At 42.4% G+C, this 17,594-nt stretch overlaps 1 protein-coding gene across 1 annotated transcript in view; it reads right to left on the bottom strand.

Annotated features, from left to right (window-relative positions):
- LOC108775390 (uncharacterized) overlaps nt 1-7,462 on the bottom strand; it is a 14,567-nt gene extending 7,105 nt beyond the window's left edge. The window contains exons 1-2 of the mRNA XM_018541736.1: nt 7,064-7,462; nt 40-248 (exon numbers count right to left, since the gene is read on the bottom strand). Of these exons, the coding sequence (XP_018397238.1) occupies nt 40-248; nt 7,064-7,256 (402 nt within the window). The 5' untranslated portion in view covers nt 7,257-7,462. The remainder of the gene's footprint in view (nt 1-39; nt 249-7,063) is intronic.
- Nucleotides 7,463-17,594: the final 10,132 nt, after the last annotated feature.

Raw genomic sequence — 17,594 nt, 5'->3', positions numbered from 1 at the left:
AGGGGGGGGGGGGGAGGGATTGCGAGAAGGCAAACTTACCTTCACCGTCAGGTTTCCGATGGGGAAAGTCTTGATGGGCGGACTCTCGTTCGGAGCATAGCGATAAAACTCTCGACCCCCTTTGTACCACTTGACGGCGTACAATGGGTCGCCCTCGGTGTCGTACCAACATTTCAACGTCGCCGAATCGCCCTTCCTGACGGCCGTCGGTGTCTGGATACGCACTCCCCGCAGACCCGAACAAATTCCTGGAAAAGAGAGAGAGAAAGAGGAAAGGTTCGTTAAAATTATATTTTATCCGTGTCGTCTACGCCGCGGGCACATCGTATTATACACCCGTTTGTCGTTGAAACGGCGTTCCAGCATGCTCCAGCTCACGTTGTGCGCTTATCGGGACGGATGATCTTGGTGAAGTTATTAGGGCACGTGCAGGACGCAGAGACCCGCGTATATGGATCCGAATCTCAACTCATACCCCCGAGGGAAAAGAGGAAATGAAAGCCGAAGGTGAATTTCTGCCGTGTCATGTCATGAGAGGCGGCTGAATATCGCGATGCATACCTCATCGATTACGTTCGCGGACAGTGTTTCCCAAATAGAAAAAGTGACGACGGGCTTTCTCCCGTCTCTGAGCTGAAGTAAAGACGCTACGTCACATAATATTCTGTGACTATCGATTTTAAAGTCCCAGCGATGGTCTACTTTGATTTGATACTCCCGTATTATGGCCCACTCTTTCGTGACTCAATCCTTCATTGAATATTATCTCGTTATTTTCGGGCTCGATAATACCCATGAAAATAATAATTTGTCATTGTAATTATTCGACCTTTGTATAAAAACATTACATTTGTTTTTTAATCGTCATATACATTGCCATAATGCTACACGCTCGACAGAGCGAAAACCCGATGGAAAATATGCGAGGAGCAGACTTCCAAAATGCATTCTGTCCAAAATTTTATTTTTTGAATTAGAGATGAAGCATAGTGTGTTCAGTGTTGAAAGATTCATATTTGTTGTAATATTCTACGGTGTTCTGAAAACTAAAAGAACATTTTTTTACCATCAATTTATGTACCGTAAATATTAAAATTTATCAAAATAATATGCAACTCGAGACAAAGGAAATGCATTTGTTTAACATTTTTATGCATTGATTGATAAATTGCTATTTTCTGTAAGACGCGTCGTTTCCTTGTCACTTTCTTCTCGTTTTCTGAAAATTATAAATTATAAATTATAAATAAAACGCGCATTTTGAAAGTCTACTCCTTCCTCACATTGTATTAATTATAAAGATTATATTTCTCCTGACTTTTCTATCGTATAAGGAAAAAGTCTCATCTTTTAATTAGATCAAATGATCCTGAGCCGCGAGCTTGAGAACCACTGAGCTTCGCAGACAGCCACGGCTGATAATCAGAGTGACATCGTCATTACGCGGAAATCCTCGTAATGAAAGCAACCGCGAATATAATACGGGTTCGCGAGAAATAGTTTCTTATAATAACGGCGACGCGTATAACGCACTCAACTCGATCTCATCTGCGGATTTGAAATTATTCGGCGAATCCCATGTCGGCCGCCGGAATCCTTTATCGATCGCGAATAGAATCCTTCCTGCGTTCTGCTCCGTTCTCCTCCTCGGCCTCGACCAAATATTCTCATTCACGAGGAATGGGATCGATCTCACGCGAGAAACAGAACTTACGCGTTCTCGAAACGGATCTCGTCGCCGCGGCGCCTTCGCGGAATTTCCACGTGCCAATGTATGTTTGAAAATCGTTCACTTTTCCAAATGTCCCATTTTCCAGCTATTTATGTCACACGTTTTGCATAAAGGATTATGTAATAAATTTATAAACGTTCCATATGTCGATCAATGAAGAAATTCAATTATCGGTGAAAATCTTAAAAAAGATATACAGCCTTGGACAAAAATATTTTAAGCACCTTATTAACTATTATTTAAAGTTTTAGCTTAAAAATTTATTTAACATTTCCTGGAAATTATCTTTTGTTCCAAGAATATTTTAATCTTTTGTATAATTTAAATCATTAACAGGTAACAATAAGATAAAAAAATTCTAAATGAAAAAATATATACGAGTGACCGATATTTTTGACCAAGACTGTATATTATCTAAAAACAGTATCAAAAATATAAAAATTTCATAGATTGTTCTATTTTTATGTATAAGCATTCGTGTAAAATTTAAGCACAATTCTTTATTAAAGTTAAAAAGTTATTTAATCTTTTAGTTTATCCTAATTCTCCCTCTCTCTCTTTCTCTTACGTAAAATTATGTTTTGTAATACTTATTTATAAATCTAATTACTTATTTATAAATTTCATGATCAAGTATAATATTAAGAATTTAATTAAATTTTTTATACACGTACTAATAAAACAATTATAAATATTCGTATAAAAATTTATTTGGATCCACATACTCGCGCGCGTTTAAAAGTTATTGACCAAACTGCAGCAAATATGGTCCGTTTTGCAGGATAAAACCATTATAAGCCAAATTATTTGTTGTTTTGTTTTTTTTTTCAATTTTTGTTTCAGGACGTATTTACGAGCTAATATTATCAAAATTTTAAAATAATATTGACTGCAACGATATTACTCAATATTAACTTATTTTGGCTGATTGTTTGATACTTTTAGTCGATATTGCGAAATATAGTGAAATCGTTCTTAAGCGTAAATATAGTCTGAAAAAAATGAATACAAAAATAGAGTCATATAACGCAACACATCGTGACTTGTTACCGTATTCAATCAAGTGACAAACTTTATGGTCAGTAAACTCTCAAGTTAGAGATTCTGTTTATGTAAAGAAAGTCCGTAGTATTAAAGTTTCCGTGTAAATGATTCATGCGGTACGCAGCGATTTCAATGCGACATTTTTACCCAAGTTTCCACGCCAAGGAGAAATTCTTAGCGTTTCTTTCCATATATAGGATCGATATAACGTCGACTCGCAGTTTCACGGATTGGACGAAGAATTTCGGAGGAGAGTATCGTAGGAAAATATTGCCCCAGCGCATTAAGGGTGCGACGATCGGGAGGGAGGGGGAGTGTAATGTCCTTCCACCCCGTTTAGAGGCACTTCGCGGGGCTTACGGGTATTTAGTTATAAAACCACGAGGGCACTCTCTCTCGCGGCTGGTCGTTAGTCGTTAATAAAAAGTGGATTTGCGGCAAGCATAGCGACGACTGACGGGGAAGAAGAGGGTTGAGGGTGACAACCCGCCCGAGACCGTCGCGTCGTCGTCGTGACGGCAGAAAGTAACGAACGTGCCGTCGTGCGAAAGAAACAGATAAGCGCACGCACGTAACGCACTTGTCTGTCACTCTCGGCCGACGACGATGGCCACATACATCAACGAGTCGAATTTACTCCGAGCTATCCGTGTTTTTCGAGATATATCGAACGTTATATTCTCTCATCATAAAAAAAAAAAGAAGAAAGAGAAAAAAAGGGGGAAAAAAAAGAGAAGTGGATGCGCAAACAGCGCTTCGCAATAATTTCCATTCGTCCGCAGTGTACCCAGTGGCGAAGTGGGTAATATCAATCTGCTCGAGAGACAGCGGCTCGATTCGGAATATTCGATGCCGATATGAGAGCGAGTTCAGCTTAATTCGCTTACACTAATGGCGATACGCTCGGTTTAACGGACGGCTCTCGCGCAATGAATGCGATTTCGCCCGATCGGACAATCGCACGGACGGATCTGTAGAACGGATATGACGTTCGGTAGAGCGATCGGCTTAATTAGCTGCCGAGCGAAGCGACGAATCGCATTTGCGGAGTAGGAAAGAGAAAGAGATACACAGAGGAGGCCCGTATCGTCGTGCGCTTCGACGCTTCGGATCCCTATACGCTCCAATAGGAAGCTTATCTTTTGTGTGCCGGCAAAAGGCTCGCGCGCACGATCGGACGAAAATTATTACTAACGAGAATGAGCACGCATCGTGAGACTTTGATTCGAGATTTCGCATACGGAAATGTTATCTGAATTCTGCTTTTTTTTTTGCACAAACTGATAAAATGAGATACCGTAATAACGAAACAATTGCCGCCGACGCACATCGTTATCTGCGTTATAAATGCGTAGATAGGCGAAGTTTCGTTCTTTTTTTTTTTTTTTTCGGAAAAGGAGAAAAAAGGATTGTATAACTCGCTTTTTACACAGTATAGCCCCGCTTGTAAAAATATCGTGCTAATGCAGACGAGATATCTCGCGCTTAATATCGGATTTCGGAATCCGTTCAATTTGAAGCACGGTGCTCGTTTTCAAGCGAGATGTTTGTTAACGTCAGATGCGCGGGTTTCCATGACGTAGACGATCGCGTGAAGTATACATTTTAACACTTCATTTATCAAACGTTATTATTTGTTAGAGGGATTGAAAATGATATAATTCCAGCGAGTTTATTTCTCGCGATACTACCATCCCCGTTATCCATTTTTATTGCGACGAGGAAACGTTGAGACTATTTTCGTGTAAAGTCTTAATTCACTTCACGATTTCAATATGTAATTAGAGATACGAGAAATGATAATTTCTTATCAATATGTCAACAATTTCGATAATTTTAACTTGCTGTCTGATAATTTATGTGTCGTTAAATGAAACAATGAGGATGTTTCCTCGACATCATGTTCAAATTATGTTCTTTTCGTAATCATTTACATATTGAACAAAATTTTCATTAGGAAAGAGCTTATTTAGTAAAACTATTCTGAAATACACGTGTATATATACATATATATCGGTATAATTTTCAATTATTGTCTTATTGATCGACGATTTATAATGTTGAACACAATGACGAGAATATTTTCTCGACGTTAAATATAAATTATTTTTCTCATAACCATTTGCATATTAAACAGAATTCTCGCTAGGAAAGAGCTTATTTGGCAGAATTGTTCTGAAATACACGTTCGCAGTTTGATAAAAATTAATGACTTTAGAAACGGAGAGACTATCAAAAATAGATCGAATTTTGAAATAAAAGAAGTTAAAAAAGTCTCTGACTTACTAAACTGTTCTCGTATATCTACATCAATAGAATTTTAACTTGCTGTTATGATAATTTACGTATTGCTGAGTGAAATGATAAAGGATGTTTTTTCGATATCATATATAAATCTCATTATCTTCTCACAATCACTTTAATATTAAACAAAATGTTCATTGGATAAAGCTTATCTGACAGAACTATTCTATAAATATATATATATATATATATGTGTGTGTGTGTGTGTGTGTGTGTGTGTGTGTACTGAAACCCCTATTAGCGAATCTCGAATTAGAGCACAAAATCCCTTCCATTACGCGTTAGACGCATATGAGTAGCATAACGGTAGAACCGCGCGGCTTCTGACAGAACCCTGAATTTCATGGTTTAGAAACAGAGACAACTTCGTCGTTATAACGTTCGCAGAGCTCCACGAACTATTGAGAGATTTCGGTAAATATATTTTAAGACAGTATATTATACGAAAGAAGAGCGAGATTGACGTAAGATTGACGATGAACAGGAAATATTCATTTGCAAACGTAAAAGTCGTCTTGAATAATGATCAGTATACGTAAAGTTTCAGCACAATCAAATATTCGATCGTTTGCCGACAATCGTTAATATTAAGGTAAGAAAACATCAATAAGAGAGGAAGTTTGGTGAGAGACCAGATCGTACCGAAGGCGAAGCGCGAATTTAACCGGCGGCGCGGCGGCGCGATGAAGGGCTCTCCGTCGCGTACCATAAAATCGCATTCGCCAGAATGTCATTAATGCGATTATATACCACCGTGATGGGAATTCGTTAAATTTGTTAATGCCCTATTACGGGGAACGCCCGTACGTTTTATGGCGAATGGTGCAACGACCCGACGCCAACGTCCGACATTCCTCTCGGATACAACGCCGCGCCGCGCTGCCGGCTGGTTCAATGCTCGCGGCGAAAAGGATCCTCTTTCCCGAGACGTCTCGCCTCTCGTCTTCACTAACAGTTTTTGCGCTTTGTTCCCCCGAGTAGCAACGCCCATCACACCGGGACGAAATCCATTTCGTGAGCTGGAAAACCTAAAGATCTGCCCGCGGCAGACATTTGCGTATCGCGTCATAATTCTTACGACAGCTTCGCAGTCCTCGCGCGTACCGCATCGTCTATGCATGTACTTTATGCTAATATCCGTAATGGAGAAAGTTTCTGATATCGTGAAAAAGCGTCTGACCTGGAGCACTCAGGCATGAATTTTACGGTGGCGCTAAATTAACGATGGTAATGTATAGTCGTACGCTTAACTTGAAATTTTTATAGTTTGCCGCCATGCGCTTCGATGCGATAATGCGATAATTTAATCTCGCTTAATATTGGCAATTTAATTTAATCCATGTTAACATAATAAATTCATTGGATTTAACGTAATAGCTTGACCGAAAAGTCGAATACGCATATCGTTCGTATGTAAAATTTATATCGTCGGTTTGCACACGTATACCACGCACATGTTTACTCGAATGTGTCAATGAAAACGTTCATTTTCGAAACATACAAAATGTTTGTCCACACGGTTAACTTATTAGAGCTTATTGTTCGTATTTTACAGTTGGAAGCTGGTGCCGTCGCTGCGGCCACGCGAAAGTGGTCCATCTCGAAAGGAGAAAGAAAACGACTCTCTGTACGAACCACGTTGGTTGACAGCTATACGTATATAGAATCTGCAGCAATCCGATTCGGCATACAAGTCGCAAAAGGATGGATCTATACACAGGATGCCGTTTATCGGGGCAATGAACGTGCGAGGCCAGCTAGCCAGCGGGGGAAGACAGCGCATAGCGGGAGGACACGCGAATTGAGAAGAACAGAAGCAATTGGTTGATATCCCGGAGCGCATGCATGCTGTCGATGACAGCAGGTATATACCATTGCCAACTCGGATGTAACGAGGGAGATTCTGCGTGTTACGCGTGCCGACGACGTGTACATAATGCGTGTGCTGTACATAAGGGAGGTAAAGGGCGGAAGACAACTTACCCACGATGTGAAACCACAGCAGAATTTTCAGTTCCATGGATACTTCTGTCGCTCGTCGCCGTCGACGTGTCTCACTGGAGCTGTCTGCGATCCTCGCTCGTTGTCCGTCGTCGTCGTCGCGTCGGACGCGTCTCTTCGCATGTCGTTGGAGAGGCTCCTCTCTCTCTCTCCTCTTCAACAGCAGCAGGAGCATCAACAGCCAGGACGGCGTCTGTGTGAAAGGGTGCACCCGGAAAGCGACGACGGTGGAAGCATAATCCTCCGCAGTTGAGTGGCGTTGTGTATACGAACTCTGGAAATCTGCGTGACTCGATCACGGGGGGAGGGGGGGAGAATTGTTCCTCGGCGGAGAAGAGGAATATGCGCGGCTCGCCGAGCCCGGCTTCTCTCTGGTGGTGCACGGCTGGCTCCGTCGTTGCTGGAACCCCCGTTGCGCGTTTCGCGCAGAATCAATTTCCTCGCGAAAACGACGACGGCGCCGGCGACGCGCGCCGCAAGTGCGCGAGCGTGACCGCGCGAAACCGCGCCTGCGTCCCCGCGTCGTTAAACTTGTCTTAGCGACGTGTGTTGTACGTATACAGGAGCTGTACTCACACCCGCGTACACGGACGGAGCGACACACGCACCCCCAACGTCGTCGTCGTCGTGCTGCGGGGGTGAATGTGCGTACGTATATACGAGTAAAATCTGGTCCACCGATAGATTCCGAACAACTCCGAGTCGGCCCCGATAGGCCAGTCTCCCTTTTCCTCCCCCTGGGGCACCCCGCGACACCCCGCTTCGCGGCGTTGTTCTCCCTTCCGCTCTTGCATGTGTGTTTTGTGTGTATGCATTCGCAGGATGAACGCACTCCTGCTACGAGACGAGCGGTCTTGTCACGCGGTGTTCCCTTCCTCCTTTTTCGAGATATACCGCTATCGATATTCTATCAGACCACCTATCTGGATATCCGTTTGTCTATTTGCAGGTCTAGCTGTTCTGTACCGCTTTGTTTTACTTGAATAACTATATATATATATAAATATATATTCTCGCGCGCTGAGACAATACTGCTCCACTCCTTATCCGCGGAATATCTCTTTTACCAAGTTTCTCCTTAACAGATAAATTGCAACGAATTGCAATTATTTTCGCAATTAGTTGTTTTATATTATTCTTAGTTACGTTCTTCTAAGTATTCATATTGATACTTGTATAGAGAGAGAGAGAGAGAGAGAGAGAGAAAGAGATTGATACTTATTATATACATGCTTTGTAAATTTATATACATTTCGTCTATTTAAAGAAATAAATAAAAATCATTTATAAATATAAAGAATGAAAGTTTAAACGAAAGGACCTCGATTAATCTGAAGTTTGTTCATCCGTTTGCTTAACGGTATTGTCTTCCAGCTATTCCTGTTATTTCTCGTACAACAGTTAACGTAACACTGTGACACAATGAACGAGACTTGTCTACGGCATAGATATTGTTCAGCTTTTATCCTCCAGAAATATGTGTGGACATAACTTATATGAAGAGTATCATGTACAGAGGGAGTACGGATATCCACGATTATTTATCGCTGTCGACGACTCCGATGTAATACAAGAAAGTAGAATGAACAGGGTCGTATCGTAACAACACAATTGTGCTTGCGTAAGTGCGTCGGCTTGGTCCGAGACCGAGTGTGTTTGTGAGCCGATTGCATGACGTAGCCATTAGAAGGCACACAGAACTCTGGACGTAACTCGGCGAGCAATCCCAAATAACTTCCGAAGGGGAACTTGTTCGATTCCCAATGCAGCCGGCGACTTACGTAATATCCATTCTCCCAGGATTATCAATTTTAATTAAAACGAATTTCCGCCCCTTCCACCGCGGCCGCGCGCTTTCAGTCCCAGCGTCCGCGGCCAATTATGGCGAATTAAAACTAATTCGAAATAATCTTCAAAACTTTTCGCCGACTCGGTTCAGTGGCCTTTCATCGGCCTTATCGCCCATCATTCGCACGTTCTCCGCGAAATAAACTCGACCGTAAATCCTCGTCATTCGCCACGTCCCAATTTATATTATATTCCGACTCCTCGCCGGGAATATAAATATAACTTAATAATCACACACATCATTGCATCTATATACGTATATACCTGCGTGTCCATTAAATAGTATCGGCGAATGAATACTTGTGTCACTAGCGGGTGCATGCGACACATTTACGTTGCGGAATTTAAATTCATGTCGGGCACTTCGCATACGTATCCGTTTCCGAATAAACTAATTACACACTCGCGCCTCGCCACCTGATCGAATTACCTGTGATGCGTCAAACTGGTAAATTTCCGCGCGATAAACATTCCGTCGTAAGTAAATCCCGTCGACGCGCGCGAACGAAAATAGTATATAGTTACGCTGTACCTTTGACGGCGTGTGGTGAGCAAACGATCCTTTCGCGAAGTCTTGTTTACGCCGCAATAAACCTGAAAGGTCTCTAGCGAGACGCAGGAAGATGGATGGTGTATGTTTCAGCGCGATGCGACGAGCCTCGCTAAAATGCACCTGACTGTGTGTGCGACGACGAAACGGGCGTAAAGAAACCACCCCGTCGGGAAAAGGGAAGACGGCGGCTAATCGCGAGGAAAAGTTCGCGAGCCCTGCGACCAATTTCTCCTTTCATTCCGCATCCGGCGTAGAAACGAATAAAGGAAATCAACGGCAGAACGATCTCATTTCGGATTCATAGGTATACACGATCGCGCGAATGAATAGCAGCTAATTAATATACCCATCGGCGCTCGGCATCTGTTTAACATCTTAATTACGATTCATTCGTGGAGTTATCGTCGCGCGATAACTATGCCGATCGTCGATTTATCGTAAAATCAATCTTCGCCGCTTATTCTTTCATTCGTATTCAAGAGGGAATTTCAATTTCATTCCTAAATTTATTTGTTTTTTCATATTTTTTTAATTACAAAAAATACAACTGTACTTTTAACGCTGAATAATTCTTGTTCTATTGCACAAAATATTTTTTTTCTTTTCGCGTTACGACCTTGCAAGTCATTTCCAGTTAATTAATGTTGGGACAATGTCCGAATATGCGCTGAGACATTGAATACATTCACAACTATATCATTTGGCTTTTAATAATAAGTTAAAAAAGGGAGTATCAGTTTTGTTATTTCGTATCTAAACAGCAATTTTTTGTGTTAATGAATTTTTAAATATTTTGTTATAATTACTGTTTAGATATAAAATAATAAAATTGATCTTCACCTCTCTCGAAAAATAATTTTGGATACGCCCGTGGGTTTCAAATATCGACGTCGTCGACATCGTCAGTTTTCTGTAAAAAGAAGGAACGGAAGAGAAAAATGACATTGCCGATGTAACTGGCAATTGTAATTTGATATAACGCGTTTTGTACGTGTCATGAATATTACGTAACAGAAAATAAACTCTTTATTTGTAATATCCTTTATAATCGGTGTCTTAATAAATTCTAGCGCGAATATACGTGACCGGAACGGCTGCTGCCGTGACTTACATAATATCCATTAGTCCCAATGAGAGGGAGGAATTGCGATTGAATGAGTTAACGAACTTGAACCTTTTACCGTGTATAAATAAATGCGAGAGAGAGAGAGAGATAGAGAGAGAGAGAGAGAGAGAGAGAGAGAGAGAGAGAGAGAGAGAGAGAGAGAGAGTGTCCGCTTATCTGACCGTCTTATCTGTCTCAATTTCGGCGCAGAACTTTGAGAGACCATGAAGATTATACAAATAGCGTCAATATCTGAGATAGACTCATTAATATACAATGAGCGAACAGCTCGCCGGCATTCTTTCAACGTTGCCAACGACATATGAAAATTTCAGCGTCGCCTCGACGCCGACAATATCGAGACGAACGCGAGAATTCATGCAAGTACCGTTACTTTCAACGCTCTCCATTTCTTCTCGTCACTTTCCCCTCGTCACGGCTTTCACGCCACCCTCGTGGAATCTCTTCGCGCACCCTCGTTCGCTACTTCCCGCACTGCTGGAGAATGGAAAGCGGGCGAGGGGCGATGGAGCGGCCCCGTTAACGCAGCGCTGACCGAGCCGGGCGAGCGTCGTTATACCTCTTTCGAATCATCGAGCGATGTACAAGCATCGTCGTGCGCGGTATACCTTCTAAATAACGTAGCAGGCATATCCGCGCTATGTTGTCCGCTAGGGGATATAAGCCAACCCTCTCCAATCTCGCCGGTAATAGAGACAAGAAAATAAGACAAGCAAAATTTCGATTTGACGTATACTTTTGCGGCTTTATTAAATCCAAAACGTTCTCTTCGAGAATATAGACGGCGGAAATATGGAGGAAAAGCCATCGCTGTTTTACATTTCCCCGTAGCTGCAGAATTCAGTGCAATTGAAAGGTATAATAAATATAGTAGTGGATCTGACAACTTGTGTTTCTGACTTTACTGCAAGTTTCACATTTATTTCTACATTCTGTGTATTTCGTTGTAGAATTAAAAATACATATTTAATAAATTTATATTTTTTTGAGCCTTGGAATGAACAATCGCCGCTATTACAGATGCATGTCATTCTTTAACCTTTAAAAGGATAGGTGGTTTAAAGGTATATTTAAGTTGGTAAGTAGGAGATGTGGGCTTAGAATACGTACTCATTAATAAATTGTAATTTTACTATGATATTATATTTTTTACTGGTATATTATGTTATGGTTAAATTTACATTAGTTATATCCTTAGAAGATAGGGAAGTATAAAAATAATGAATTTTAAAACTTGTAGGAGATACTTTTTATTTTCTTTTTCCAACAAGGTTTTAAAGAAAACTATACCTGAGGTGCTGTGACTAACCCACCTACCCACTTAAAGTCTTCGTTTTTTGGTGCTGCAAGTCACGTGTATGAAAAGTACAGAGGTAACATACAGCTCATGTTATATAACTGAGACGTAGCTTATATGCAAGAGGGATCGTTGGCACAAGCGCGTTTACGTGCTGGATACATATGTCTATTGTTGTTTCACTCGCGCGATTTCTAGCAAAAATAAAAGTTGAAGGGTAAGTCGAATGTAAGAGAAAAGTAACAGAAGCGTAAACGAAGCTTCTAGGAGGCGAAAATTGAGACAACGAAACGTAAAAGAAGCGTAAAGGAAGGCGTTTACGCTTCTGTTATTCTCTCTTATTCACACATTCGACTTACCCTTCAATCTTTATTTTTGCCAGAAAACACCGATATTATTCGCAACTATCGTTTCAGCTGAAATGATATTCGAGTTTCTAATCGCGTACGGCGATCACCGAGAGATACAATCGTTAATATATGTACCCAGGTTGATCTGATTAAAAATCCACAGCAGCGTTCATATTTCTCGGCCATATGCCGCTCGTATAGACGCAGTTCCAGAACGCCTTTTAAATTATGGAGCACGGGGAATGTCGTATGTTATACGATTGCGTGCCCCGGTGCAACAAGCGGCCGTTCCCGACAGGGTTGTTTGCGAACCCTTGCCTTACTTGTCTCATGCTGGCCGGCTCTATCCGAACGAGCGGTTATAACGCCGCGCCGCCCAGGTCCGGTGGAACGATACCCAGCAGGCTAATTTCAGGATAAGCCACGGTAATACCGCGTACAATCGTCACGCAGCGTGCGACGGCGCGAGGGTGAATTCGGAATCGAGGCTGCGTCTGGCCGACCAATGTGACTTGGATCAATGCTATACCTCCTTCATTAAAGTGCCATTCGACCGGCGCTTGTCAGAAATATTAATGACGGTGGAAAATTACAGACTCGGTATAATTCAGTCGAAATTCAGACTGATTGATTTGATATACGTGAAATCACGGATTATAATTAGATTGATTTGAAACGACCCCGAAGCTTCTTCATCGAGATCTTGCCGCAAGTCCGTCCAGCCGTATTTTTCGCTTCATATAATTTTTCTTCTGAAGGGGAGCACGCTTGTCTACGACACGAAAATAATGTCGCGATTACGCTCTCGGTACGAAGTCGAAAAACGCGACAATCCAAGGTTGCGCGTGGCGTAACGAAAAATCGATAACCGCTAGACATGAACGGCAAATCAACGAGGGACAAAGTGGATAGATGGCGAGGCAGAAAAACAGAAAGGAAACAGTAGATATATGTACGTTCTCCCGCTATTTTGCTTCTGCTTTTGTTAATAATAAATTCTGCGATGAATATGAGAATGATCTCTTTATAATGAAAATTTGATGAAGAGGTCAAATCACAGAAGGGTATACGTGCAAAATGTATGACGTTCTGACAAATGAAATGAAATATGAAATCTTATTTGTAGTTAACGCCAAGTGGATATAAAGAGATTTGGTCGGTAGAAATTTGTGAGAAATAATGGTCTCGCACGTGAAATGGCATGAAATATTTATGAAAGGAGAAATCGACCTAATTTATCTTAAATCTTTAATTTATCAATGGTGGAAGCGACGAAACGCCGCACGTCAGAATAGAGAGATGGAGTAATTTTTTCTTTCAAGCGATTTACATCACTTTTATCGTCTCACTGCAATTGCCCCATTGGGTAGCGCGATAATGTGATGCCCTAAATCAAACTATGTGCACCGCAGACTACCTCATCGCGCACAAAATTCCACATAAAGGAGCGGATCGTTTCTTATCATTTCGCCGCTAATCGTGCCTTATCATTGTGCAAAGAAGCAATTCCCCGTATGCTGGCGTATACAAATAACAGCGTTACTAATTTAATCTTGGTCTGGTCAAACTCTGTGTCTGTGACTCCTTTTATTGATCCAACGAAGCAGCAGATTCGTCGACACATTTTCGATTATGCACCCCAATCAGATGGGCATTGTGATTTTTAAGACAGGTAGATTAATTAGTCGTTATGAGAAAGAAAAGACGATCCACCTCTCCATAGAGCAATGAATATTCTATAATGTTTCATATACGACAATTTTTCAAATGTTTTGATTAGGCACAGAATAAATTTCTAGAGTCTCCAAAAATTATCTCGTAACTCAGTGATGCATAATCTTTTTTTGCAGGCCATTTTCAGATGTAGACAAAATTTTGAAGGTAATTTTTTATTGATTAAGGTATAATTTTTTCATCTATTTATTCTAGTTATTAATTTTGGTCTATGATTGTGTAAAAGTAACTACACTGAAAAAAAAATATTGGATATTACAGTAAATAAGATCGTAAAATGTGGCATAACATTTTTAATTGGCTACAGCAGCCAATTTTTGGTCGCAGCAATCAATTTTTGGTTGCTTTAATTTATCCGCAATGTCAATACAGGATTTCGGTAGGCTAACGCAATCAAAAATTAGCTGTTGCAATCAATTAAAAATGCTATGCCATATTCACCCAATCTTTTCTTTCAGTGTACTACACGTAGACTAAATTAACTATGAATTTTATCTCATTAATAAGGAAATAAAAAATCAAGATAATTTATAAAAATCGAATATTTTACAAACATATCATTTATTTAAGAAATATATATATATATATAAATTCTTAGAGATTTATATTTTTTAAATATATTTTACATAAAACACTATTAAATTATTCGCAATGTTATTCCATGAATAGTTTCATAAAATAGAAAATATAATTTTATATTTTAGACTATGATCCGGCGAGGAGCCACAGAAAATAAATTGGCGAAAAAGGAATCCGCGGGTTTCGTATTACTGTTGTAGCCAATCGATACACTTAAAAGACTTGTTATACGACGATGAAATATTAATCTAATAATGTTGCAGTAACATTGTAAACGTTCCAGTAATATTGCAGTAATATTGGTCGTATTCAGTAGAATGTTTATTTTGCAATTGTTGAAAGTTTTCTTCGCGCTCATTGGATTATATTTTTAGACTTTTAGATCTAGAGAAATAGTCTCCTCCATATCTCAGCGAAAAAACTTTTACGTGAAAAGAATAGTTTTGCTGAAGAATCCAAAAACTTATCTACATAAAAATCTGAAAATAATTTTGTTAAACTGTCAAAATAATTGTATAACGCTAAGCTAGTTGCTGGAACGTAAAACTTTCTTTGCAACATTACTCATCCGCATGCTTGTGTCCTTACAATTATTTTTATAGCCCGTAACAAGATTATTTTCAAATTTGTATCTAGCTAAATATATTAAGATTCCAGCTAAACCATTCTTTCTGTGCAATAGTTAGAAAAAGAAACACGGAATGTACACAGCCATTACAAAATTGCTGCAATGTTGCTGGAATGCTTTGTACTGTATGGGTTCGGTACTTTAAATACACGCCGGTATTTGCAAATGCAGCGCTCAGGTCAACGATTTTTATGTCCGGGTGGATTTGCAGTCACCACGCGACAATGTACGGCGCCAAAGGGCTTCCGTAAGTCGCTAGAATGGATCTTGATAAACACAGGGCGGTTGTCGAGAGGTATCGTACGGGGCACGAGATAAGCGTGAGAATTAAAGTAGCGAGGGTTAAGCGACGAACAGGCGATCGTGCGCGCCTCTCTATCGTTCTGCAAACAGCAGAATCGGCCTTGCGAGAATCATTTGTCAGGCAGAAGCTACTACGGCGTCCTGATAATTTTTTATTATGCAAGTAGGCCGCAATAAATCCTTATCTAACCGCATTTCCCGCCGTGCACGTCACACGAATATGTGTGTTGCCTATACCGCGTTGCGTTGCGACAAAAAGCGCGCGACCCGATTAGAAATTCGCTGTGTCGACGTCGCGATAATGACGGAGGAGGAAAACGGTATACTTCCACTGTCTGCATCTCATTCGCATCGCTGCGCTGCGATAATTCTGAATAATACCCCCACGATTGAGATACACGTGTCACCGGCGCCGCGGACGATCTTTCGCGCATACCGAAATCTGGCGAACCGGCTGCGCGAATCCGCGCGGCATCGAGCGGATCCGTCCGTTGAGCAAGGTCAAGGCCTCTCCGAGACCCGGCGAATGACGCGACTGACGCGTCTCTCCGATTTAAGATCGGCCAGGCGTCAGTGAGGGCTTCGCGCGGTTGTCGCCGAGACGTCGAGACGCCGCCCGCCGCGCGCTCATGAAAATTACCAGCCGCGAGTACTCGCTCGTGTAAAGAAATACCCTCCCACGAAGTGGCACACGTTAAAGATGTTATACCGAGAACCCTCACGGGACAGCAACGCGACGTACGATATCTGAATAAAGCTCGACCGCAAACCAACCACGTAATAACGTCGAGCGGGAGTATTTCTGGCGGGAGAACTTCCGCAGGAACGGCTCATCGGCGTAACGAAATGTGCAACGATGTGCCTGCCTCTCGACGCGCCCGCGCCGCTGCCGACCGAGGGTAGTAGCTAGGTTATATCGGAGCGTCCCGACGCCTGCGCGGGCCTCATCAACGATCAGCTGGCTGGAAGCTTCCGTCATGGTGGGAAGCGGCGAGGGATGACGGAGAACGGACGGAGATAGATGAAGGAGAGAAAAAGGGACAGCAGAGATCTAACGTACATCCATTACCGTCGCCGACGACGAGGGCAGTGCCGACGACGCCTACGCACATTTTTGGCATCTCCTTCCCGTTGCTCGGCGTTATCGGCGTCGTTACCGTCGCCGCCACCGTCGACGACGACGACGACGGTACAGTGCGCGTTAGTACGCGGCCGTGCAGTGCTGCCGTGTCGGTCGTTCCGACGCCGTCGCCGTCGGTCGATAGAGGCACGCCGGCGAAGGTGCGACGTATACGTCCACTTCGATGAGTCGCCCGCCCGTATTTTATAATGCGGCGCGTCCGTTATCATCGTCGCGTTTCCTGTCCCTCCACCACGTCGTCGTCGTCCACGGGTCGCCGCGGCCGCGCGTCGACCAGACCTCGCGCTCACCGCCGGGTGACTCTGTAAAGACTTGAGAGAGAGCGTCGCGGTATTCGCGAGCGGCGCGTAAGACGAGCAGCGTCGCGCGACGAGCAACGAAGCGACGCACCCGTCATCGCTTCGGTCGTCGCCGCGTTAAGGGACGCGCGTCGTGTGCGATCTTAAAAGTACAAAGCGAATCGCACGAAAGCTTATAGAGTCGTTCCCTCGTGCGGTTGCATAGAGCTTTTCTATTTGCATGGGCTAAACCACTGGCGGCTGTGAGAGAGCGATCCAATTTCCTACTCCGAACTGCTCCGACCCTGGCTCTCTCCTATCCTGGGATACAGCTGTGTTTTCATTCGATCCCCCGTACCGAGTGCGAGGATTTCTAGCGGGAAGATATTCCGACAGCGCATCTTTCGGTACAGTTTCACACACGAGGGACATGGGCCTCTCCAGCAGCAGCAGCTGTCATCATTGTAGCGCGCCACGTCTTGACGCCAAAGCGGTATGAGTCACACGCTTAATTATTGGTTTGACGTTTTAGCGATTTATTCCCGCGACACTTGTTATCCTTCATTTCGGATCGTACAGTAGCCGGATTATACCGGATTTGGAACCGGGTCCATCCAGTTCTCGCACCAAACCGGTCGGCGTCCACGTTGAAACGATTTGACTTTGTTTTTCTCGA

The sequence above is a fragment of the Cyphomyrmex costatus genome, unplaced genomic scaffold, assembly GCF_001594065.2.
Source record: "Cyphomyrmex costatus isolate MS0001 unplaced genomic scaffold, Ccosl1.0 scaffold30, whole genome shotgun sequence".
Lineage (NCBI taxonomy): Eukaryota > Metazoa > Arthropoda > Insecta > Hymenoptera > Formicidae > Cyphomyrmex > Cyphomyrmex costatus.
The sequence above is the reverse complement of the archived record's forward strand: the minus strand, read 5'-3'. Positions and strand labels throughout refer to the sequence as shown.